The sequence below is a fragment of the Scyliorhinus torazame genome, chromosome 16 (assembly GCF_047496885.1).
Source record: "Scyliorhinus torazame isolate Kashiwa2021f chromosome 16, sScyTor2.1, whole genome shotgun sequence".
Taxonomy (NCBI): Eukaryota; Metazoa; Chordata; class Chondrichthyes; order Carcharhiniformes; family Scyliorhinidae; genus Scyliorhinus; species Scyliorhinus torazame.
Genome location: NC_092722.1, coordinates 198,467,734 through 198,494,967, shown reverse-complemented (window position 1 = coordinate 198,494,967; position 27,234 = coordinate 198,467,734). Strand labels below are relative to the sequence as shown.

At 48.7% G+C, this 27,234-nt stretch overlaps 1 protein-coding gene across 1 annotated transcript in view; it reads right to left on the bottom strand.

Moving 5' to 3' along the window:
* slka (STE20-like kinase a) overlaps positions 1 to 24,508 on the bottom strand; it is a 193,031-nt gene extending 168,523 nt beyond the window's left edge. Inside the window, 1 exon segment of the mRNA XM_072479761.1 lies at positions 23,151 to 24,508. Coding sequence (XP_072335862.1) covers positions 23,151 to 23,300 — 150 coding nt within the window. The 5' untranslated portion in view covers positions 23,301 to 24,508.
* Positions 24,509 to 27,234: the final 2,726 nt, after the last annotated feature.

Genomic DNA, 27,234 nt, shown 5'->3' with positions numbered 1-27,234 from the left:
CCCCCATTCCTCCCCGCTCATTCCCCCACTCCTTACAGGGCCATCAGTCACTTGTTCTGATGCTTTGCTATATCTTTGTTGCAATCTCTCCCAGCTCCTACTAATCGGTGTTCCCGTTGTTCCAGTCCTTTTAGACAGTACATCATTCAACACATTTTTCCCTCTGTGGGAGGGTCATACAGACTCGAAACGTTAACTCTGATTTCTCTCCCTACAGATGCTGCCAGACCTGCCGAGGTTTCCAGCATTCTCTGTTTTTGTTTCAAAAAGTGAATCAGGTATTTAGCCAGTTTCACCACAGATCATTCACCTGCTCATATCCATCTCTGGCAACAACCACCTTTGCTGCCCAGTTTCTCAAGATGTTTACAACCATTTCATTATCGTAGGAATGTCATTGCACTCAGCTACATAGGAGCCAACAGGAGTACTGACATTACAGACAGCTTTATTATTATTCTTCATTGCTGCTGTGAAGCACAATTCTAAAAGCATCAATACTCACTGAAACTCCACTTTTATCTTTGTTCAATCATTGTGCGGTCAGACTTAACACCCATTATTTGTACACTGGAAGTGACTCAGAAACACCAACAACCAGCAGTGAAAGGACTTGTTCACAGACAGCAGAAAATATCACGTATCAGAAGATAGAACATACAGTGCAGAAGGAGGCCATTCGACCCATCAAGTCTTCACCGATCCACTTAAGCCCTCACTTCCACCCTATCCCCGTAACCCAATAACCCCTCCTAACCTTTTTGGACACTAAGGGCAATTTAGCATGGCCAATCCACCTAACCTTCACGTCTTTCAGGACTGTGGGAGGAAACCAGAGCACCCGGAGGAAACCCACGCAGACACGGGGAGAACATGCAGACTCCTCACAGACAGTGACCCAAGCTGGGAATCGAACCTGGGACCCTGGCATTGTGAAGCCACAGTGCTATTCACTTGTGCTACTATGCTGCCCGACGTTTTGGCCCAATGTAACACCCCCACCCATCCCCCACTCCCCCCCCCCCCCCCCCCCCCCATCTCCCCACCCATCCCCCACTCCCATCCCCCATTCCTCCCCGCCCATTCCCCCAGATGTTGGACTCAGGTTGCTGTGGCATGTAGGTGAAGGTTGCATGTATGGTGGCTCCTGCCAGAGCAGTCTTTTCTACCCCGTTTTGGGGGACATTCTTTTGCGACAAGTTGTGGGAAGGTCTGAGGCATTTATAGGCTGTCAAATAACGGAAAAAAGAATCCAGGGAAAAAGGGAGCGAGCGATATTCCGCCACCAAGTGAGGACTGCTGCAGGGGTAAAGATGGCGGGACAGAGTCTGTCGAGTGAGGCCGTGCCCATCATGGTGGAAAGGATGGCTGAAGTGATGGCTGGGCAATTTGAGCAATTATTCTGAAAACATTTTGAAAGGCATTGGATGGAGATGATGACCTCGTTTGAGGAGTGGGTGGGTGAGACCCTTGCCCCGATGAGAGAGGATTTTGTGAAGACCATGGCAGCGGTGCGAGAGCAAGGGGAGAAAATGAAGGGATGAAGGGTGTGGAGCAAGCATTGTCGCCGCATAGCGACCCGTTCACCTCGATGGGCAAGGAGCTGCAGAGGGTAGCAGAGATCAACAGACGACTGAGAGCCAAAGTGGAAGACCTGGAGAACAGGTCACAAAGGCAAAATCTGAGGATTGTGGGTGTGCCTGAGGGAGCAGAGGGCAACAGTGTGCCTGAGGGAGCAGAGGGCAACAGTGTACCCTCTGGTTCCTTCAGGGGGGGACGCTGTGAGCTAGGGTATATAAGGCAGAGTACATAACGATCATGATTTCGGACCATGCTCTGCAATAGGTGGATGTGGTCTTGGAGACGGGTCCAGCTCAGAGGCCGGCGTGGAGTTGGATGTGGGTCTGTTGGCAGACCCAAATTTTTGCATTAAGCTGGGGAAGGTGATTGAGGAGTATGTGGAGTTTTACCGAAATGGGGAGGTCTCGTCGTTGATAGTTTGGGAGGCGTTGAAGGCGGTAGTGAGGGGGGAGGCCATTTCATTCAAGGCGAATGTGGATAGGGAGGTGTGGGAGGAGCGGCAGAGACTGATAGAAGAGATTTTGGAGGTTGCCGGAAGATATGTGGAGGACCCAGTGCCGGGTCTGTTGGTGAGGAGGAAGGAGATGCAGGCAAAGTTTGATCTTCTATCCACGGGGAGCGCGGTTCAGCAGTTGCGGTGAGCGAGGGGTTGGCTTATGGGTATGGTGAGAAGGCCAGTCGACTGCTGGCTGACCAACTCCGTCGGCAGGCAGCAGCGAAGGAGATCGTGCGGATTAGGGATGGTAGAGGTGGGTTGGTGAAGGCGTGCCAGAGCAGGTGAATAAGGTGTTTAAGGGTTTTTATCGGAGTTTGTGTAAGTCGGAGCTGCCGGAGGGTGAGTAGGAGATGAAGGAGTTTCTGGGGTGACTGGAGTATCCGGAGGTGGGAGAGGAGGGAGTCTTGAGGCGATGGGATAGTCTCAGCTTGTCACTGGCACGCCGGGTGCAGGCTGTAAAAATGAACATTCTGCCAAGGTTCTTGTTTCTGTTGCAGTGTCTTCCAGTCTTTTTGCCAAAGTCATTCTTCGAGGAGTGGACAGACTGGTCTCGTCTTTTGTGTGGGCAGGAATAGGTGGCCAGGATAAGGAAGGGGCTGCAGTTGGGGGGTTTGGCTCTTCCGAATTTGTTACACTATTATTGGACAATGAATGCGGAGAAGGTGCGGGGCTGGAGTAGAGGGATGGAGGTTTTGTGGGTTCGGATGGAGGTGGATTCTTGTAAGGGGACGAGGTTGCAGGTGCTGGCAACGGCGCCGCTACCATTCGCCCTGGGGAAGTACTCGGGTAGCCCTGTGGTGGTAGCCACGTTGAAGATCTGGGGACAATTCCGACTGCACTTCAAAATGAGGGCGGGATCGAGGGTGATGCCAATAAGAGGGAATCCTGGGCGTGATTCTCCACTCCCGCGCCGAAGTGCCCATGCCGTCGTGAACGGCGTTGAGGTTCACAACGGCGTGAAACGGCCCCTACGCGGCAGGCCTTGTCGCCGCGTAAAGGCGGCGCTGCATACATGACGCGGCCGGCGCAGCATAACTGGCGTCACCCGCATGCGCGGGTTGCCGTCCTCTCCGAGTCCGCCCCGCAAGACGATGGCGGACGGATCTTGCGGGGCCGCGGAAGGAAGGGGGTCCTCCTTCAGAGAGGGCTGCCTGACGATCGGTGGGCACCGATCGCGGGCAATCCCACATTTGAGGTACCCCCCGGTGCAGGCCCACCCCCCCGCAGTCCGCCCCACCAGCATTCCCGCGCTGTTCCCGCCGGCAGCGACCAGGTGTGGACGGCGCTGGGGGGAACCCGCCGTTTTGGCCTGGCCGCTCGGCACATCCGGGCCTGAGAATAGCGGGGGTGCCGGAGAATCGCCGCGGAACTCGACGGAGCCGTTCCCGCCGCTTGGGAGAATCGCAGGAGGGCGGACCGGCGTCCCGGGAAGTTTTGGCGGCCCAGGCGATTCTCCCAACCGGCGCGGGAGTGGAGAATCTCGCCCCATGGGTTTGAGCCAGGGAGGATTGATGAGAGGTTCGACATGGGAGGGGAAACAGGTGAAAAAAATAAAAGATCTGTTTTTGGAGGGGCAGTTCGCACGTTTGGAGGAGCTGGAGGTGAAGTATGGGCTTCAGATATACGCAGGAGCGGAATTTTGCAAGAAAGGCTTTCCTCAGCTTCCAGGTGGCACCGTCCTCCTCGTTGTTGATGGTGCTGTCGGAGGGGGAGGTTGGAGAGTGGGTCGTTTCGCGATTTATGGTAGGATTATGGATGAGGACAAGGAGTCCATGGAAAGGATTGAGGCCAAGTGAGAGAAAGTCTTGGAGGTGGTGTTGCAGGAAGGACTATGGTGCAAAGTGCAAACACCTCGTGCGCAAGGCTGCAGTTGATTTAACTAAAAGTGGTGCACAGGGCGCACTAAATGAAGGCGGGAATGAGCCGGCTGTTTGAGGAGGTGGAGGATATTTGTGAGTGGGAGGGAGGGTTCAGCCAACCATGGCCTTATGTTCTGGTCCTGCCCGAAGTTGGAGAAATTTGGGAAGTAATTTTTCAGCACCATATCCGAGGTCCTGCATGTGGAGCCGGGTCCCCTGGAGGCCATATTGGGGTGTCAGACCTGCCGGAGCTGCAGATGCGTGCGGGGGCAGATGTTTTAGCCTTCGCCTCTTTGACTGCTCGAAGGCAGGTACTCTTGGTGCCTCGGTTTGGCTGGGGGATCTATTGGAGTTACTGTATTTGGAGACGGTGATATTTTGCCACAGAAATGAGGTTTCTTTGTCTTACTTTTTGGGGATCTGGTTTCTGTTCCGAGGGGGTGGAGGGGTTTGGGGGGGGGGGGGGGGGGGGGAGTTCGGGGGGTGGAGCTCGGAGGGGGAGCTCGGGGAGGGGGGGGGGGGGGAGGGGTTTGGGGGGGAGCTCATGGGGGGGGGGGGGGGGGAGAGTTCAGGGGGGAGCTTGGGGGGTGGGGGGAAGTTCGGGGGGGGAGTTCGGGGGGGGAGGGGGGGAAGTGTTCGGGGGGGGGGGGGGGGGAGTGTTCGGGGGGGGGGGGGGGAGGAGTTCGGGGGGGGGGGGGGAGTTTCCGGGGGGGGGGGGGAATTCAGGGGGAGCATTGGGGCTGGGTTTGTTTGTGTGTTGGAAAAATATTAAAATGTTGAATGCTTGAATAAAATATTTTTCAAAAAAAAAAAGAGGATGTTCAATGTATTGTTGCCAGAACAACAAGCCCACAAAGCATTTTGCTAGGCAAGTTTATGCCTCTCTTTTTTGAAGACAATGCTTCTTGGAGCACAGCTCCATGGGCACCTCCTTTTAACACACCCAAATGGCCAGTCTTCATATCAAAGCCAGGCATTGAGGCTAGAATTGTATCCAACTGTGAATAGCATCACATCACAACGTGGACCACCCCTGCATTCACCCAATGTCCACTCTTGCTCCAGCAGGGGGGATTGGACAGTCGCATGAAGTAGAGACACAACCTGAATTTTCTCATTAGTTCAGGAGTGACAATACTGGCTGCGGTAGTCCGACCACTATCCAAGACCAACAAACGTAACGGCAGCCTACTGACCAAGCATGGGGTCCTCTGGTGTGGTCTTTTAACAATGAACTTCATAATGATACAGGAAGTGAAAAATAATACAACACTGCAGTGCTCCGAATTGGCTGATTTTTGAAAGAAAAATACTATTCCACAGATGTTCAGTGACTGTATGCTAAAAGACTCCATGAGAGCTTCAGCTAGGGCGACCATGCCTTTAGAGAAATCTCTAGCCTCATCCAGTTCTTAAAACTTTTACTGAATAAATGTCAGGTTCCCATAGCAAAACTTTTCACCATTCTGTTTCTGGCTCAACTGTATCAATACAAATTGAGATTATCATAGATTTTTCATAGAATTTACAGTGCAGAAGGATGCAATTCAGCCCATCGAGTCTGCACCGGCTCTTGGAAAGAGCACCCTACCCAAGGTCAACACCTCCACCCTATCCCCATAACCCAGTAACCCCACCCAACACTAAGGGCAATTTTGGACACTAAGGGCAATTTATCATGGCCAATCCACCTAACCTGCACATATTTGGACTGTGAGAGGAAACCGGAGCACCCGGAGGAAACCCACGCACACACGGGGAGGATGTGCAGACTCCGCACAGACAGTGACCCAAGCCGGAATTGAACCTGGGACCCTGGAGCTGTGAAGCAATTGTGCTATCCACAATGCTACCGTGCTGCCCAACACTGCCTAGTTATGAAGATAATTTGTGCTACCTACAGCACCACGGAGTAAACAAGATGAGAGGGCCATCAGTTATCAAACTTTTTAAAAACTAGTGAAACTAAGAGTGCCAAAAAACATATAGTACCAGTGAAGAAATGGTGAGGAACAGCAACTGGGATCCGCCGTATGTGAAATGATTTACACTTAGCGGTGTGTGAAAATCTCAACCAGCTGAGAAAGTTCACCCTAGGCTCATTAACGTGGTCTCAGTTTTATTTCTGGCTCAATATGTAACACTGCTTCAGCTACAACATTAACAACAGTTCCTTCTCGGGACGGCTTGTGTAAAACCCATCTACCCACACTACAAGCCGAGTGCACCAGCACATTGTTAAATAGAAGAATATACATATTCATGCTGACATTTGCATCGCTTAAACAAAGTCAATTCAAGCAGAATGAAATGAAATGAAAATCGCTTGTCACAAGTAGGCTTCAAATGAAGTTACTGTGAAAAGCCCCTAGTCGCCACATTCCGGCACCTGTTCGGGGAGGCTGGTACGGGAATTGAACCGTGCTGCTGGCCTGCCTTGGTCTGCTTTCAAAGCCAGCGATTTAGCCCTATGCTAAACATGTGGAGGTGAGTGATTCAGAGCGACAACAATGACAGTAACTCCACTAATACATCCACATGGAGTTCATTAACTAGGATTATAGAACTGGATCTGAGTGGAACTGGGACACTACCACCTCAAATCCACTCAGTCAACACGGATTATAATACAGTACAGTGTTTCAAAACCAGCAAACTCAGGGATGCTAATAAACTGTCCGTTAGACCCTACACAAGATTATTTGGGCTCTATCCATCCCTCAGTTCCTGCACAAAGTATACAGTGCAGATAAATCACCCATCTCTCAGTCCTATACATGGCATACCGATAAATAATCTATGCTTCAGTTTCTGCGTGCGGCATACCTGAAAATAAACCATTATCTCACTTCCTGCACACAATATCTGTCAATAGGCCTATCTCGGAGTTCCCAGGTTTGAATCCCACCAGGGCAGTTAGTGGAGTTTGAATTCCATAAAAATCTGGAATTAAAAGTGTAATGATGACTGTGAAACTATTGTCAATCGTCGTAAAAACCCATCTGGTTCACTAATGCCCTTTAGGGATGGAAATCTGCCGTCCTTACCCGGTCTGGCCTACATGTGACTCCAGACCCACAGCAATGTGGTTGACTCTTAACTGTCCTCAGGGATGGAAAATAAATGCTGACCCAGCAACGCCCAAATCCCATGATGAATAACAGTTTTTTTAACCAATTTGTCCAATAAGTTAAGTACCAACCCAAGTATATATTGACAAGCTCATACCACTGCTGTGTGCCTGGACCAATGTGCTGATGAAAGGTTATGGGGGTCGGCAGGAATGTAGGGCTGAGGTTATATACATATCAGCCATGATCTTATTGAATGGCAGAGCAGACTCGAGGGGTTGGGTGGTCTATTCCTGCTCCTAATTCAGATTTGATAAGGCAGCATATCAAAGGTTATTGTGTAAAAATAAACACTCATGATGCAGAGGGTAACATATTGACATTGAAGATTGGCGAGCTAACAGGAAACTGTAGTGGCCTATTCCTGCTCCTAAGTTATCTGTTTGTAGAGCGATGGAGGATTCTACCGTCTTTATAATGGACGAGTATTCAGCAAAAAAACAAACTAGTTTACAGTCTAGGTTTATGTCGTCTCGTGTGTGATGCGAGGCAAAGTCATAATTTACATAAATGATTGCAAATACTGCAAATCAAGTCAGTGTTGGAGAGAAAGATTGAGGCATCAGATTTGCCCTGTACTTATTTGTCCTGAAAGCACTTGATTCTGTTCTCCTCAAATGTTAAAATAACGTGGTGACGTAGTCTGTTCCAGATTGCCTCTTCCCCTCATGTGTTGGGACCGACATTCAGACAGACTAACCCTACAGCACTGTGAGCCAGACTGACATCCAGACAGACTAACCCTACAGCACTGTGAGCCAGACTGACATCCAGACAAACTAACCCAACAGCACAGTGTGTGGGACTGACATCCAGACAGACTAACCCTACAGCACTGTGAGCCAGACTGACATCCAGACAGACTAACCCTACAGCACTGTGAGCCAGACTGACATCCAGACAGACTAACCCTACAGCACAGTGTGTGGGACTGACATCCAGACAGAATAACCCTACAGCACAGTGTGTGGGACTGACATCCAGACAAACTAACCCTACAGCACTGTGAGCCAGACTGACATCCAGACAGACTAACCCTACAGCACTGTGAGCCAGACTGACATCCAGACAGACTAACCCTACAGCACTGTGAGCCAGACTGACATCCAGACAGACTAACCCTACAGCACAGTGTGTGGGACTGACATCCAGACAGACTAACCCTACAGCACAGTGTGTGGGACTGACATCCAGACAGAATAACCCTACAGCACAGTGTGTGGGACTGACATCCAGACAGACTAACCCTACAGCACAGTGTGTGGGACTGACATCCAGACAGACTAACCCTACAGCACAGTGTGTGGGACTGACATCCAGACAGACTAACCCTACAGCACAGTGTGTGGGACTGACATCCAGACAGACTAACCCTACAGCACAGTGTGCGGGACTGACATCCAGACAGACTAACCCTACAGCACTGTGAGCCAGACTGACATCCAGACGGACTAACCCTACAGCACAGTGTGTGGGACTGACATCCAGACAGACTAACCCGACAGCACTGTGAGCCAGACTGACATCCAGACAGACTAACCCTACAGCACAGTGTGTGGGACTGACATCCAGACAGACTAACCCGACAGCACTGTGTGCGGGACTGACATCCAGACAGACTAACCCTACAGCACAGTGTGTGGGACTGACATCCAGACAGAATAACCCTACAGCACAGTGTGTGGGACTGACATCCAGACAGACTAACCCGACAGCACTGTGTGCGGGACTGACATCCAGACAGACTAACCCTACAGCACAGTGTGTGGGACTGACATCCAGACAGACTAACCCTACAGCACTGTGAGCCAGACTGACATCCAGACAGACTAACCCTACAGCACTGTGAGCCAGACTGACATCCAGACGGACTAACCCTACAGCACTGTGAGCCAGACTGACATCCAGACGGACTAACCCTACAGCACAGTGTGTGGGACTGACATCCAGACAGACTAACCCTACAGCACTGTGAGCCAGACTGACATCCAGACAGACTAACCCTACAGCACTGTGAGGAGCCAGACTGACATCCAGACAGACTAACCCTACAGCACTGTGAGGAGCCAGACTGACATCCAGACAGACTAACCCTACAGCACAGTGTGTGGGACTGACATCCAGACAGACTAACCCTACAGCACAGTGTGTGGGACTGACATCCAGACAGACTAACCCTACAGCACAGTGTGCGGGACTGACATCCAGACAGACTAACCCTACAGCACAGTGTGCGGGACTGACATCCAGACAGACTAACCCTACAGCACTGTGAGGAGCCAGACTGACATCCAGACAGACTAACCCTACAGCACAGTGTGTGGGACTGACATCCAGACAGACTAACCCTACAGCACAGTGTGTGGGACTGACATCCAGACAGACTAACCCTACAGCACAGTGTGTGGGACTGACATCCAGACAGACTAACCCTACAGCACTGTGAGCCAGACTGACATCCAGACAGACTAACCCTACAGCACTGTGAGCCAGACAGACATCCAGGCAGACTAACCCTACAGCACAGTGTGTGGGACTGACATCCAGACAGACTAACCCTACAGCACAGTGTGTGGGACTGACATCCAGACAGACTAACCCTACAGCACAGTGTGTGGGACAGACATCCAGACAGACTAACCCTACAGCACAGTGCGTGGGACTGACATCCAGACAGACTAACCCTACAGCACAGTGTGTGGGACTGACATCCAGACAGACTAACCCTACAGCACAGTGTGTGGGACTGACATCCAGACAGACTAACCCTACAGCACAGTGTGTGGGACTGACATCCAGACAGACTAACCCTACAGCACTGTGAGCCACACAGACATCCAGACGGACTAACCCTACAGCACTGTGAGCCAGACTGACATCCAGACAGACTAACCCTACAGCACAGTGTGTGGGACTGACATCCAGACAGACTAACCCTACAGCACAGTGTGTGGGACTGACATCCAGACAGACTAACCCTACAGCACTGTGAGCCACACAGACATCCAGACGGACTAACCCTACAGCACTGTGAGCCAGACTGACATTCAGACAGACTAACCCTACAGCACTGTGAGGAGCCAGACTGACATCCAGACAGACTAACCCTACAGCACTGTGAGCCAGACTGACATCCAGACAGACTAACCCTACAGCACTGAGCGCCAGACTGACATCCAGACAGACTAACCCTACAGCACTGTGAGCCAGACTGACATCCAGACGGACTAACCCTACAGCACTGTGAGCCAGACTGACATCCAGACAGACTAACCCTACAGCACTGTGAGCCAGACTGACATCCAGACGGACTAACCCTACAGCACAGTGTGCGGGACAGACATCCAGACAGACTAACCCTACAGCACAGTGTGTGGGACTGACATCCAGACAGACTAACCCTACAGCACTGTGTGCGGGACTGACATCCAGACAGACTAACCCTACAGCACTGTGAGCCAGACTGACATCCAGACGGACTAACCCTACAGCACAGTGTGCGGGACAGACATCCAGACAGACTAACCCTACAGCACAGTGTGTGGGACTGACATCCAGACAGACTAACCCTACAGCACTGTGAGCCAGACTGACATCCAGACGGACTAACCCTACAGCACAGTGTGTGGGACTGACATCCAGACAGACTAACCCTACAGCACAGTGTGTGGGACTGACATCCAGACAGACTAACCCTACAGCACTGTGAGCCAGACTGACATCCAGACAGACTAACCCTACAGCACTGAGCGCCAGACAGAAATCCAGACAGACTAACCCTACAGCACTGTGAGGAGCCAGACTGACATCCAGACAGACTAACCCTACAGCACTGTGAGCCAGACTGACATCCAGACAGACTAACCCTACAGCACTGAGCGCCAGACAGAAATCCAGACAGACTAACCCTACAGCACTGTGAGGAGCCAGACTGACATCCAGACAGACTAACCCAACAGCACAGTGTGCGGGACTGACATCCAGACAGACTAACCCAACAGCACAGTGTGCGGGACTGACATCCAGACAGACTAACCCTACAGCACAGTGTGTGGGACTGACATCCAGACAGACTAACCCAACAGCACAGTGTGCGGGACTGACATCCAGACAGACTAACCCTACAGCACTGTGAATGGGACCAATATCCAGACAGACTAACCCAACAGCACTGTGAGCCAGACTGACATCCAGACAGACTAACCCTACAGCACTGTGTGTGGGACTGACATCCAGACAGACTAACCCTACAGCACAGTGTGTGGGACTGACATCCAGACAGACTAACCCTACAGCACTGTGAGCCAGACTGACATCCAGACAGACTAACCCTACAGCACTGTGAGCCAGACTGACATCCAGACAGACTAACCCTACAGCACTGTGAGCCAGACTGACATCCAGATAAACTAACCCAACAGCACAGTGTGCGGGACTGACATCCAGACAGACTAACCCTACAGCACAGTGTGCGGGACTGACATCCAGATAAACTAACCCTACAGCACTGTGAGCCAGACTGACATCCAGACAGACTAACCCTACAGCACTGTGAGCCAGACTGACATCCAGACAGACTAACCCTACAGCACTGAGCGCCAGTCTGACATCCAGACAGACTAACCCTACAGCACAGTGTGTGGGACTGACATCCAGACAGACTAACCCTACAGCACTGTGAGCCAGACTGACATCCAGACAGACTAACCCTACAGCACTGTGAGCCAGACTGACATCCAGACAGACTAACCCTACAGCACTGACACCAACTGACATTCAGACAGACTAACCCTACAGCACTGTGAGCCAGACTGACATCCAGACAGACTAACCCTACAGCACAGTGTGCGGGACTGACATCCAGACAGACTAACCCTACAGCACAGTGTGCGGGACTGACATCCAGACAGAATAACCCTACAGCACTGTGAGCCACACAGACATCCAGACAGAATAACCCTACAACACTGAGCGCCAGACTGACATCCAGACAGACTAACCCTACAGCACAGTGTGCGGGACTGACATCCAGACAGGGTTAGTCTGTCTGGATATTGGTCCCATTCACAGTGCTGTAGGGTTAGTCTGTCTGGATGTCAGTCTGGCTCACAGTGCTGTAGGGTTAGTCTGTCTGGATGTCAGTCTGGTGCTCAGTGTTGTAGGGTTAGTCTGTCTAGATTAGTGCTACAGTGCTACAGATGCAACATAGAAAGCATCCTATCTGGCTGCATCACAGCCTGGTATGGGAACTGATCGGCCGAAGACCATAGAAAACCACAGAGAGTCATGAACACAGCCCAGTCCATCACACAAACCCGCCTCCCATTCATTGACTCTGTCTACATCTCCCGCTGCCTTGGGAAAGCAGGTAGCGTAATCAAAGACCCCTCCTACCGGGCAATACTCCCTTTCAACCTCTTCCATCGGGCAGAAGATGCAAAGGTTTAAGAACACGCACCAATAGAGTCAAAAACAGCTTCTTCCCCGCTATTCCCATCTCCTGAATGACCCTATTAGGGTTTGATCTTATGGACTGTACTGATCTTTCTATGCATCTTCTCTACAGTTGTTGCACTACATACAGTGTACTTCACCTGCATAAACATAAAAATGTTTATATATTTTCATTACGTAACCTCATGTTTTTATGGTAAGTCCTATGTTTTCATGTATGGAGCGATCTGCCCGGACTGTACGCAGTACACTTTTCACTGTACCTGGGAACATGGGACAATAAATCTAAATCTATTGAAAATTAATGTGTCTGCACATAGCAAGATTCGTCTTATCTCTCGCTCATAGATAAGTCAGTCCGGTTGAATGAATACAAGCAAGTTTATTTCTTAAAAACATTTTGGTTCATTCACACAAAATTAACTGGAAAATGCTTTTCTGTGTCTCTCGAAATATCCTTGAACCACCAACAAGTATAAGCAAAAACCTTAAGATAAAAGTGACTTCAGATTTACAAAATTAAAAGTCATTTCAAATGTTTATTGTCCGACAGCTACAATAATTTTTTCTAATCAGTTAAATGGATCGCATTCTTAAGGGAATCCTTATCTGGTTTAGCCCCTTAATTTGTTTCATTGGTTCTAATTCTCAGATGAGACCCCCTTGATTTGTACAAGAAAGTGTCAGTCATTTAAGAGGTGATTGGTTAATTAGACATTAATTAATTACCCCAAATTAATTAAGCGTCCCATGACTTTTATCCCACGTTCAAACTCCCTACATCACATCTGGTCTCAGCTATGATATTGTTTCAATCTTGTCGAATGTACCTTTCATATCAGATTATATCAGAACTTGTAGTACGTTATTTGTAACATTTGAGACAGCTATGGACAGTATTCAAACAATTATAACTTATTCATATTTCTACAAGTTCAGTAATTTTCAAGAATCATTTAAGCTAATATTTTAAAGGACCCCCCTCTATAATTGTTGAATCCGACAACATCTAGGTACACAGTGTCTGTAATAAAACAGGGAAATTAAAGGCATGCATTGGGAGGAACCCGACAGTCGGGATTACTAATAAATGCTGACAGAAAATCAGGATTGGGAGTTGAACATTGCAGGATATGCCACATTTAGGAAAGAGGGGGAAAGGGGAGGTGAAGTAGCTAGATTTATTCGGAATAACACAATGGCAGTAGAAAACAGGGCTGCAGCTATCAGCAAAACAAAACTAGAATCATCTGGATAAAGGCAATAAAGGATCAATCACACTAATTGGTGAACTCTATAGACTTATCAGTGGGTGGGTGGGGGAGCAAGAAATATGCAGAAAAATTAGAGAATTGAGAAAAAAAACAGAATACTAGTCATGGGGGATTTCAACTACATGGATATTAATAATAAGCGCTTGTCACAAGTAGGCTTCAATGAAGTTACTGTGAAAAGCCCCTAGTCGCCACATCCGGCGCCTGTTTGGGGAGGCTGGTACGGGAATTGAACCCACGCTGCTGGTATTGTTCTGCATTACAAGCCAGATGTTTAACCCACTGTGCTAAACCAGCCCCTACTGTGCTAAACCAGCCCCTACTGTGCTAAACCAGCCCCCATTAAACGCATAGAGGGGCTAAGTGGAGGGGATAAGGGAATGTAAATTCTTTGTGTACTGGATACTTCCTAACCAAAAATGCAAGAGGCCCACCAAAGCAAGATTCACTATTAGATCTATTGTGGGGAATGGACCGAAGCAGGTAAGCCAAGTAAAACTATGGAAGCATCTAGGCAATGGTGACTATAATATAATATGTTTTAAAATTATGATAGAAAAGGCCCTAAATATAACTAAATCCATGTTATTAGGTTGAAGAAAAGTTGATTTTGAGGGACTGTGAATAGAACTTGGTAAACAAATTAGACAGCAAAACTGGCAAAGAAAGATGTAGATTAACAGTATTTAAAACAGGATTCAGCATGCAGGAAACATATAATCTGCTTAAAGGAACAAATACTAAATACTACTGGGACTCATGGATGAATAAGACATAGGGGAACAATTGAGGGTTGGGAAGAGTAATTAAGTACACGGACAGCAGGAGAATGCAAGATGAGAGAGAATACAAAAGATTTTAGGAGATAAGTCAGAAAACCAATTAGAAAGGCAAAGAGGAATTATGAAATTAAATTATCAAGGAATATAAAACAATGCAGTCAAATATTTTACAGGTTCAATTAAAAAAGAAACAATATGTTGGAATTGGACCAATGAGAGATAGACAGGATAATACCAGAGGTCAGAGAAATTGAATAATTATTTCGATTTAGTATTTACCAGGGCGATGGAACAGGTAAACATGACATTGAATGATGACGTGAGCAATGAGACAAGTACATAAAAAAAGTTGGAAGGAATTGAATAAACCAAACAAACAAAAAAGGATAAAGCCCTTGATCCAGACCCTTAAGAGTTCTTTAGAATTCTGAAAGATTTTGTTGGAGTGGATTGAGAGATAATGTTTCCTCTTATAGGGAAGAACAGAAATAGAGGCCGTCAATATAAGATCGTCACCAAGAAATCCAACAGGGAATCCAGAAGAAACATCTTTACCCAAAGAGTGGTGAGACTGTGGAACTTGCTACCACAGGGAGTTGTTAAAGCAACTAGTATAGATTGTTATGGGCCAGGTTTAGAGAACCCCAAAGTGTATCATGGAGTTCACCTGACCCACAACTTTTACTAGATTGTGGTATGGGGAGCACACGGCCCACTCTACAGGTGTGGTACAGCAGAAATGGAAAAGTATTTTTTAAAGCAAAACAATGTTTATTCTATGAACTCAAGTTAACCTTTTTAAAACATACAGTGAACATTTTAGCAACCATCAATTCAAATACAACCCCCAAAGAACCCCCTAAGTAATCCTTAAGCTGTCCTTTTATCATCCATAAGACTTAAAAAAAGAACTTTTAACAGAAGCACATCAGGTTAAAGTCACTACTGAGAGCAGTTATTAGTTTTAAATCACCAAAGGATCGATTTACAGTTTTTAGATTATAGAGAAAGAGACTGATATCTCTTCTGGCTGTGACTGCAGCTAACCAGCTCTGAAAACAAAACTAAGACACACCCTGTAGCAAACAGCCTAAAACGAAAGTAAAAAGCTGACAGACAGCCCAGCTCCACCCACACTCTGACATCACTGATAAACACCCATTTCTTAAAGGTACTCTCACATGACAAGGTGCATTTAAGGGGAAACAAGACAAGCATATGAGGGAGAAAAAGAGTAGATGGTCATAATGGTAGATTTAGACGATGAAAAATGGGAGGAGGCTCGAGTAAAACATAAGCCAGCATGAACTGGTTGGGATGAATGGTCTGTTTCTGTGCCATATATTCAATGTAATCCTATGAATAACAAAGCTAACGTGTGGGTGTGTCGGTTCAGTAAGCAATTAGGGAAGCAAATGTTAATCTTAATTGCGAGGAAGAGTTAGAGTATGTGAAAGGAAAACATGTTTTAATTATGTCAGGTCTTGCTGCGTTCACATTTAGAGTACTGTGTACAGCTTTGATCTCAATACCCAAGACAGGTATTGTTGCCTCAGAGGGAGTGCATTGAAGGTGGACTAAATCAATCCTAGCATGAGAGATTTGTCCTATCATTTTGTAGAATGAGTTTTGCAAGCGTGAGCTGCTACAATGCAGTGGCAATGTGGGTGGTACCATCAGTCCAAAAAGACATTCTGCTGACCATGCATTTGAGCATCGTGTATGAATTTCAGTGCCGGTGCAATACGAGGTCCATAGGTTAAGCATTCCAATGATTGGCAGATTGAATCAAACAGCACATTCCTTTGGTTGTTCATAATAGGTAGAGTATAGACCATACACAACTGGCCCACACTTAAAATACCAATCCATAATCTCTACCACTAAACATGATTTTTCTGCTGGGCATGCTGAACAATCCGGAGTGCGCTAATAGTTACACTAACAACCAATTTAAGATAATCAGTAAGCTCGGAATGTGATTCATTTACGCTTGCTAGAAGGGGCACACATTCAAGCACAAGGATCCATTTCTGCAAACAAAATATGTTTAAGTCTTGCACCTTTTTTGAATTACCGGGGAGCGGTATGCTTTCTCTATAAAAATAAAAGCAAATTACTGCGGATGCTGGAATCTGAAACGAAAGAGAAAATGCTGGAAAATCTCAGCAGGTCTGGCAGCGTCTGTAGGGAGAGAAAAGAGCCAACGTTTCGAGTCCGATGACACTTTGTCAAAGCTAACAGACCGAGAAAGTGGGAAATATTTATACTGTGGAGTGAGAATGAAAGATGAGTCAGAGCCACAGAAACCCAGGGAAACAGGGTGCTAATGGCCACAGAAACCAAGGGGAAAGAGTGTTAATGGCCACAGAAACCCAGGGGAAAGAGTGTTAATGGCAGTCCCCAGCTTTCTCTATGGTTGCTTCAGTCTATCAGAATCAACTTGCCAACCAAACAGCATCATTTTCACCTGTAGTATAAATTGGTGGCATTATTGTGTCCTGGTGAGTTCAAGAGAAAAAGCTTTGGCAACATGCCTCTCTTTTCAGTGATATCCTGGGCTTTAATAGTAGAACATGGAATACAAAGGCAAGTAAGTTATGGTGAACCTATTTTAAAATTTTAAAAATAAATTTAGAATAGCCAATTTTTTTTTCCAATTAAGGGGCAACTCAGCATGGCCAATCCACCTAATCAGCACATCTTTGGGTTGTGGGGGTGAGACCCACGCAGACACGGGGAGAATGTGCAAACTCCACACGGACTGTTACCCGGGGCCGGGATCCTCAGCGCCGTGAGGCAGCAGTGCTAACCACTGCGCCACCATGCCGCCCATGGTGAACCTTTATCAACAACTGAAGGATTGTGTCCAATTTTGGGGCACCACATGTCAGGAAGGATGTGAAGACATTCAGAGAGCGCAAAAAAGAAATTGGCTCCAGGGTAAAAGAATCTCAGTTACGTGGATAGATGGGACAAGCTACACAAGGGGTAGTCAGGATCTGGAATGCACTGCCAAAGGGGAAGATTCAATCATAGCTTTCAAAAGAGAATTGGACAATTATCTACAGACAAAAGAAATTGTACGGCTTTGGGGAAAAAGTGGCCAATTGGGTCTAACCAAGTTGCACTTACTGAGAGCTGGCATAGATACGGCAGGCCTCTTCCTGTACTGTAAGCATTCTACAATCCTTTAAACAAACTGGACACACCCATGTCTCATTCGGTCTCAGTCCCAGTCCTGTTCTTTACCCCATAATCTTCGAAATGTTACCATTTCAAATATTTACCTCCTTCACCTTTTAAAAGGTATGATGGATTCTGCCTCCATCACTGTTTTTGATCAAGCATCCCATGTCCCAAAGTCCCACCACATTTAGAAAGCCTTCAGATCTCTTAATTTCTCTTGATCATGATATTAAATATGTGCCCTTCATTTACTGATTATTCTATCAGTGAAAATCATTTTTCCTATTTATCTAATCAAACCTCTTTCAGATCTGTTATGCGCTTTCCCTGTTCTAATGAAAACAGCCCCAAATAAGATAAGATCCTAAGAAATAGCCCATTCATCCCATCAACCCTGCTGTCATTCAGAAATCATAGAATCCCTACTGTGCAGGAGGAGGTCATTCAGCCCACTGAGGCTGCACCGACTCTCTGATAGAGCATCCTATCTAGGCCCACTCCCCTGCCCCATCCCTGTAACTTTTGGACACTAATGGGCAAGTTAGGGTAGCCAATCCACCTAACCTGCACATCTCTGGGACCAAGCTGATCTTGACTGAGGTCTCACCTCCACTGTCCTGCCTTTCCCCTTAACCCCCTTGTTATCAAAGCCCTGACTATATTCTCCGGTCCAGCCTCCAGTCCCTGAGGAAGAGAATTCTAAACACTAACAATTATCTGTGAAAAAACTCATCTCTGCCTTATTTTTAAACTGTTCCCCAGTTCTAGATTCCCCACAAGAGGGGAAAATCCTCTCAGCATCCACGCTGTCAAGTCCCCCGAGTGTCTTATATGTTTTAATAAGATCACTTCTCATTCTTCTGAACTCCAATGGATATAGGCTCAACCTGTTCAACATCCCATCATAAGATAAACAAACTCTTTGTCCCAGGAATTTAGCTTAGTGAACCTTCTCTGAACTGTTTCCAATGTAAGTACATCCCTTCTTAAGTAAAACTACACACAGTACGCTAGGTGTGGTCTCACCAATGTCCTGTAGGACCATCAGATCCAGGGGATGTGTCAGCCTTCAGTTTTCCTATTACTTTTTCTCTAGTGGTGAAGATTGTTTTTAAAATCATTCCCTCCCTTTTATCTCTAGATTTAACATTATTTTTGGGATGCTTTGTGTGTGTTCTACTGTAAAGCCAGATACAAAATACTTGTTCAAAGACACTGCCATTTCTTGTTTCCCATTATAATTCCCCAGTCTCACCCTGGACGGGAGCTAGGTGTACTTTAGCTATTCTCTTCCTTTTAAGATACTTGTCGAAGCTTTTACTGCCTGCTTTTATATTTCTTGCTGGTTTTTTCTCATACTCCAATTTCTTCCTCTTTATTATTGATTTATTCATTCCTTGCTATTTTCCAATTTTTTCCCAATCTTCTGGCCTACCTCTAATCTTTGTGGTACTGTACATATATTTTTTTAATTCGATACCAACGTTAACCTCAATTGCTAATTGGACCCTCTCAATGTCTGTCAATTGAATATATCAGACCATAAGACACAGGAGCAGCGGTAGGCCACTCAGTCCATTCAGTCATTGAGTCTGCTCCGCCATTCAATAAGATCATGGCTAGTCTGAAACTTCACTTTCCCGCCTTATCCCCATAACCCTCACTGATTAAAAATCTACCACCCCCAACCTTGAATATACTTAACGACCCAGTCTCTACAACTCACTGCGGTGAAGAATTCCACAGATTCACTACCCTCATAAAATAAATTCCTCCTCATCTGTCTTATTTGGGCGAACTCTCGCTCTGAGATTCTGCCCTCTGGTCCTAAACTCTCCAACAAGAGGAAACATCCTCTCAGCATCTACCCTGTCAAGCCCCTAGAGAATCCTATATGTCTCATTAAGGTCACCTCGTATTCCTCTAAAGCCCAATGAGTACAGGCCCAACCTCTCCCCATAAGGAAATCCCTCCATACCCGGGATCAATCCAGTGAACCTTCTCTGGACTGCCTCCAATGCCAGTATATCTCTCCTTTGATAAGGGGATCAAAACTGTTTACAGTATTCCAGGTGTGGGCTAAGTAGTGCCTTGTAAAGTTTCCCTATTTTTATATTCAATTTCCTTTGAAATAAAGGCCAACATTCCACTTGCCTTCCCAACTACCTGCTGAATTTCCATGCTAGCTTATGATTTATGCACGAGAACCTCCAAATATGTCTGTGCTGCAGTTTTTTGCAGTCTTTCTCAATTAAAATAATATTCAGCTCCTTTATTCTTCCTTCCAAAGTGAATAACTTCACATTTTCCTACACTATATGCCATCTGCCAAGTTTTTGCCCACTCACCTAACCTGTCCATATCCCTCTGTTGACTCTTGGTGTCATCCTCGCCACTTTCCTTCCCACCTATTTTTGTGTCACCAGTACTGGCAATAGTACATTCACTTCTCTCATCCAAGCCATTAATATATTTTGTGAATAATTGTGGCCCCAGCTCAGATCCCGGTGGCACCGCACTAATTACAGGCTGTTGTCATGAAAATGCTCCTTTTATCCCAAATCTCTGTCTTCTCTCAGTCAGCCAATCCGGTATTCATACTTGGAAATCCAAGTATATTACATCTACTGGTTCCCCTTCATCTATCCTGCTCGTTACCACCTCAGAAAATTCTAATAAATTTGTCAGGCATGATTTCCCCTTCACGAAGCCAAGCTGACTCTGCTTGGTTATATCTGCATTTCTAAATGCATTTAGATCCTTTATAATGGACTCTAATATTTTCCCAATGACACAAAATAGTTGTTTTTTGTCTCCCTCATTTTTTGAATGAAGGTGTTACATTGGCAGTTTTCCAATCCTCTGGGACATTTCCAGAATTTACAGATTCTTGGGAGGTCACTGCCAGTGCATCCACTCTCTCTGTATCGACTTCCTTTAATATCCTGAGATGCAACCCATCAGGTCTAGGGGATTTATCAGCCTTTAGCCACATTAGTTTCCCAAGTACTTTTTCCTCAGTGATTGTTATTGTATTTATTTCCTTCCCCCTTCTGCCCCTTGATTATTTATTTTCAGAATGTTATTAGTGTCTTCCACCTTTAAAACACCTTCATGATGGCGCTGGAGCGTTGCAACTCTCTGCGAACTCTCTTCCACAGATGGTCTTCCTACATCTCTTATCTGAGAACACGCACGAACAGGTTCAAAAACAGCTTATTTTCCGCTGTTACCAGACTCCTCAATGACCCTCTTATGGTCTGAACGGATTTCTCTACTCATCTTCTCTACTGAGTAGTACTACACTCCGTATGCTTCACCCGATGTCTATGCATTTACATTGCGTATCTATCGTACGTCCTATGTTTCAAGTATGGATCGATCTGTCTGGACTGTACACAGAACAATACTTTCCACTGTACCTCAGTACAGTGAAATCCAAATCCGTGAAGACTGACTGTCATTATATCTTTGTTGAAACTTATGTAATATCTCCTTAAATGCCTGCCACTGTTTCTTTACCATCTACCTTTAAACTATTTTGCACTCCACCTTAGCCAAATCTGTCATCATGCCCCTGTAATTGCCATCATTTAAGTTTAAGACTCGAGTTTCAGCCTCACATTTCTCACCCTCAATTAATTGATTGTATGATTCTGTCATGTTAAATTCATTCATACTTGGGAGGATCTTTTTGAGGTCATTATGTAATCCTCAACTCACACATTAATATGTCTAAATTGCCTGTTCCCTGGTTGGATCCAGAAGGTATTGTTCTAAGAAACTGTCTTGAGTACATTCGATGAACTCATCCTCCTGTCCACTTTTGTCAACTTGATTATCCAATCTATATGAAGATTCAAATCTCCCATGAATATTACAGTACTATCTTTAAAAGTTCCCATTTCTTGGTTTATACTCTGCCCTACAGTTTAGTTACAATAAGAGTGCCTATAAATTACTCCCAACAGTGACTTTCGCTTTTTCATATCTCTACCCAAACTGATTCTATATTTTGATCGTCCGAACCACGATCATTTCTTACTACTGTACTGATCTCATCCTCTAGCAACAGATCCAACACTTCCTTCTCCTTTCATGTCCTTTTTAAATGTCAAATACTCTCCAATCTTCCAATTCCAGCCACGATCACTTTGCAACATGTCTCTGTAATTACTATCATAGCACAAATCGAAATGCATGATTATCAATTTATCGATCTTTTACCAATGCACAGAACAGTATCTATCTCCCTAACTATACTGCCCCCACCACTATTTTATTCCATGTTTCACTACTGCACCCGAACGGCTCCCTGCATCACAATGTCCTGGTCAGTTTGTTGATCCTCCCTATAGTCTCTGGTCTCATCCACACAATTTGCAAGAACCTTGAACAATTGCAAGCGCTGAGGCTCCTGCATCACTACCTTCTAGACCCCCATACCTGCCTTGCTGAGTCACACCCTCATGTCCCTGACCACAGACCTTTCTGAAGTACCTAGCCGAAGAGGTGTGACTGCCTCCTGAATCAAGTTGTCCATGTAACTTTTTCCCCCCTCCCTGAGACATTGCAGTGTCGGAGGCTCAGAGTCCAGCTCATCAACTTGGCGCTGATGTTCCTCTACTGCAGAAGTGGTTGCTGTGGATCACACTGACAGCCAACATCTCCCATGTTCTGCAGCTGCAACACATCATCTGCCCTGTCGCCTTTATTTTTTTAAATTTAATTAGCTTTCAAGTTTAGAAATATCACAACTGTTGGCTGTAGTTATACCAAGTAGTTTAACTAGTTAATCTATAAATTTAATTCAATACTTATGTCTCCTCAATACAAGTTAACACTGCTGCCTGAATTTAAAGGGATAAAATCTTAAAAACTCTCCAAATAATCACCTACTTGCTCACCAAACTCTGGGAGCTGCTAAATGTAAAGCACAGCAATTCCTTCCCCCTCCTTCATTTACCAAATTTCCAAGTTAGTGCTCGTACCTTGTCGCACTCAGACCTCGTCACACTCTACTCACACTCTCATTCTCAGTCTCTCAGTACTAATCTAGTAAAATCTCTCCTGTATCTATCCACCACCTTTAACTCCCTCTGAAGGAAGGAATAGCAGATATCATTGACAGGCAGGTAACTTTATATGAACTATTCCCACAATAATACCAAAAGTGCAACTATGTAAATTACTGCACTAAATCATCTTGCTGCCACCATGTCAATTTATCTCAATTGCTCACCAACTCTCTTCAAACTCAATTGTTTCTTGTTTTTCCTCTTTCACTTCATTCAAGTTTCTCAGAAAAGAATTGAGATCTATGACTGATTTCTGAAAGCACCACATTCCCCTTTTCACCATCGTGTTATCAGTTTTACTCTCACCTTATAGACCTTGCCAAATGCCCCATCTCCCAGCTCTCCGATGATCTGCCAGACCTCTTCAGGGTTTACATCCATTTTCACGTGTTCAAACTGCTTTTTCTTCTTCTCCCCGCCAATCTTAAAAATCTTCCGAAAGTTAAAGAAGGACATTTTCAGATCTGAATAAATGGGTTTTCTGACTTCCCAATCCCAAAATTTAGGGTTGATCACTCCTTATCCTGTGCATTACTCCAGAACCGTCCCAGTCCCGGGCTTCACTCCAGAACCTTCCCAGTCCCGGGCTTCACTCCAGAACCGTCCCAGTCCAGTGCTTCACTCCAGAACCGTCCCAGTCTCGGGCTTCACTCCAGAACCGTCCCAGTCCCGGGCTTCACTCCAGAACCGTCCCAGTCCAGTGCTTCACTCCAGAACCGTCCCAGTCCCGGGCTTCACTCCAGAACCGTCCCAGTCTCGGGCTTCACTCCAGAACCGTCCCAGTCCCGGGCTTCACTCCAGAACCGTCCCAGTCCAGTGCTTCACTCCAGAACCGTCCCAGTCCCGGGCTTCACTCCAGAACCGTCCCAGTCCCGGGCTTCACTCCAGAACCGTCCCAGTCCCGGGCTTCACTCCAGAACCGTCCCAGTCCCGGGCTTCACTCCAGAACCGTCCCAGTCTCGGGCTTCACTCCAGAACCGTCCCAGTCCAGTGCTTCACTCCAGAACCTTCCCAGTCCAGTGCTTCACTCCAGAACCGTCCCAGTCCCGGGCTTCACTCTAGAACCTTCCCAGTCCCGGGCTGCACTCCAGAACCTTCCCAGTCTCGGGCTTCACTCCAGAACCGTCCCAGTCCCGGGCTTCACTCCAGAACCGTCCCAGTCTCGGGCTTCACTCCAGAACCGTCCCAGTCCCGGGCTTCACTCCAGAACCGTCCCAGTCCCGGGCTTCACTCCAGAACCTTCCCAGTCCCGGGCTTCACTCCAGAACCGTCCCAGTCCCGGGCTTCACTCCAGAACCTTCCCAGTCCCGGGCTTCACTCCAGAACCTTCCCAGTCCCGGGCTTCACTCCAGAACCTTCCCAGTCCCGGGCTTCACTCCAGAACCTTCCCAGTCCCGGGCTTCACTCCAGAACCTTCCCAGTCCCGGGCTTCACTCCAGGTTCCATTCGGGATGCTGTCAGCTGTGGTTGCGGTGCTTTACTCTGGATTACTTCAAGATTTGCACTTGGTCTGGAGTCACGGCAGCTGCTGCTGGACCAGCTCGGCGCCGGGCTGCCGGTTGGGGAGATGCCGCTGCCCCGGGCCCAGGCCCCGCCGCTGTCTCCGGGTTCTCAGCGGGAGCCGCTCGCAGGCCCCGAATCCGCCAGCCGCCCGGTGCGCGCTCCCGCTAGCCGCGCGCTCCCGCCTGGCCCGGCTCGCCCCCGCGCGCGCGCGCGCCCGCCCCGGAGTGACAGCCGGGACGGCCAATCAGCGCCGGGAGGACCGCGCAGTCAGCCAGACCGCCCCAATCGAGCGGCGATGGCGCGGATGGATCGAGCTGGCGGCGCTCGGCCCGCGGCTGGAAGCGGATTGCGGCTCCCCCGGCCTCAGGTAGAGTCACCCCCCCCCCCCCAACCCCCCCCCCCAACCCCCCCCCCCCCCCACCCTCACTCCCCCCCCCCCCCCCCCCAACCCCCCCCCACTCCCCCCACCCTCACTCCCCCCCCCCCCCACCCTCACGCCCCCCCCCCACCCTCACCCTCACTCCCCCCCCCACCCTCACTCCCCCCCCCCACCCTCACCCTCACTCCCCCCCCCCACCCTCACCCTCACTCCCCCCCACCCCCACCCTCACTCCCCCCCCCACCCTCACCCTCACTCCCCCCCCCACCCTCACCCTCACTCCCCCCCCCCACCCTCACCCTCACTCCCCCCCACCCCCACCCTCACTCCCCCCCCACCCCCAACCCCCCCCCCACTCCCCCCACCCTCACTCCCCCCCACCCTCACCCTCACTCCCCCCCACCCTCACCCTCACTCCCCCCCCCCACCCTCACCCTCACTCCCCCCCCACCCCCAACCCCCCCCCCCACTCCCCCCACCCTCACTCCCCCCCACCCTCACCCTCACTCCCCCCCCCCACCCTCACCCTCACTCCCCCCCCCCCACCCTCACCCTCACTCCCCCCCACCCTCACCCTCACTCCCCCCCCACCCTCACCCTCACCCCCCCACCCTCACCCTCACTCCCCCCCCACCCTCACCCTCACTCCCCCCCCACCCTCACCCTCACTCCCCCCCACCCTCACTCCCCCCCCCACCCTCACCCTCACTCCCCCCCCCCCACCCTCACCCTCACTCCTCCCCCCCCACCCTCACCCTCACTCCTCCCCCCCCACCCTCACTCCCCCCCCACCCTCACTCCCCCCCCACCCTCACCCCCCCCCCCACCCTCACCCCCCCCCACCCTCACCCTCACTCCCCCCCCCCCACCCTCACCCTCACTCCCCCCCCCACCCTCACCCTCACTCTCACTCCCCCCCCACCCTCACCCTCACTCCCCCCCCCCACCCTCACCCTCACTCCCCCCCCCCACCCTCACCCTCACTCCCCCCCCCACCCTCACCCTCACTCCCCCCCCCCACCCTCACCCTCACTCCCCCCCCCCACCCTCACCCTCACTCCCCCCCCCCCACCCTCACCCTCACTCCCCCCCCCACCCTCACCCTCACTCCCCCCCCCACCCTCACTCCCCCCCCACCCTCACCCTCACTCCCCCCCCCCCCCCACCCTCACTCCCCCACCCTCACCCTCCCCCCCCACCCTCACCCTCCCCCCCCCCACCCTCACCCTCACTCCCCCCCCACCCTCACCCTCACTTCCCCCCCCACCCTCACCCTCACTCCCCCCCCACCCTCACCCTCACTCCCCCCCTCACCCTCACTCCCCCCTCACCCTCACCCTCACTCCCCCCTCACCCTCACTCCCCCCTCACCCTCACTCCCCCCCCACCCTCACCCTCACTCCCCCCCCCCTCACCCTCACTCCCCCCCCCTCACCCTCACTCCCCCCCCCTCACCCTCACTCCCCCCCCCACCCTCACCCTCACTCCCCCCCCCACCCTCACCCTCACTCCCCCCCCCACCCTCACCCTCACTCCCCCCCTCCTTAATTATGCTGGTTGCCTCGCCGAGGCAGCGGGAATTGTAGATTGAATCAAAGGATGGGAGGCTGGTTTGCCGATGGACTGGGCTACATTTTGTAGTTTCCTGCGGTCTTGGGCAGAGCAGGCTCTCCATACCAAGCTGTGATACAGCCAGAAAGAATGCTTTCTATGGTGCATCTGTAACCCAAAACCATTTCTCTGCTAATACTAATTTTCTCCAGTTCCTCGCTAAAATTTGTGTTTCTCAGAACTTCCGGAACATTCTTCATGTCTTCCTTTCTGAAGATAGAAGCAAAATACGAATTTAGTTCCTCAGCCATTTCTTTGTTCTCTGTTATGACTTTCCCCATTTCTGACTGTAAGGGACCTATATTAGTTATTATTGATCTTTTTCTCTTTACGTACCTACAGAAACTTTTATAGTCAGTTTTTATGTTTCCCGCTAGTTTACTTTCCAATTGTATTTTCCCCATCTTAATCAATCCCTTGCTCTGCCTTTGCTGAATTTTAAACTGTTCCTGATCCTCGGGTCTATTGCTCTTTCTTGCTAATTTGCACACCCCTTCTTTGAATCTAATTTCCCTTGTAAACCATAATTTCACCACAGTTCCCTTTCTACTCTTGCACCAGATAGGAATAAATAACTTTTGGAGTTTATCTATTCGTTCCTTGAATGCTGCCATTGCCTGTCCGCTGTCCTTCCTTTCAGTAATGTTTCCCAGTCAGTCATAGCCAGCTCATGTCTCAGACCATCATAGTTACCTTTATTACCCTGGTCTCAGAATCAACTACCTCACTATCCACCTTGATACAGAATTCTACCCTATTATGGTCACTCACCCCAAGGGTCCTCTCACAATTAGATTGCCAACTAATCCTTTCTCATTGATTAATACGGGGATCAGGAATTATGGGGAGAAGGCAGGAGAATGGGGATGAGAAAAATATCAGCCATGATTGAATGGC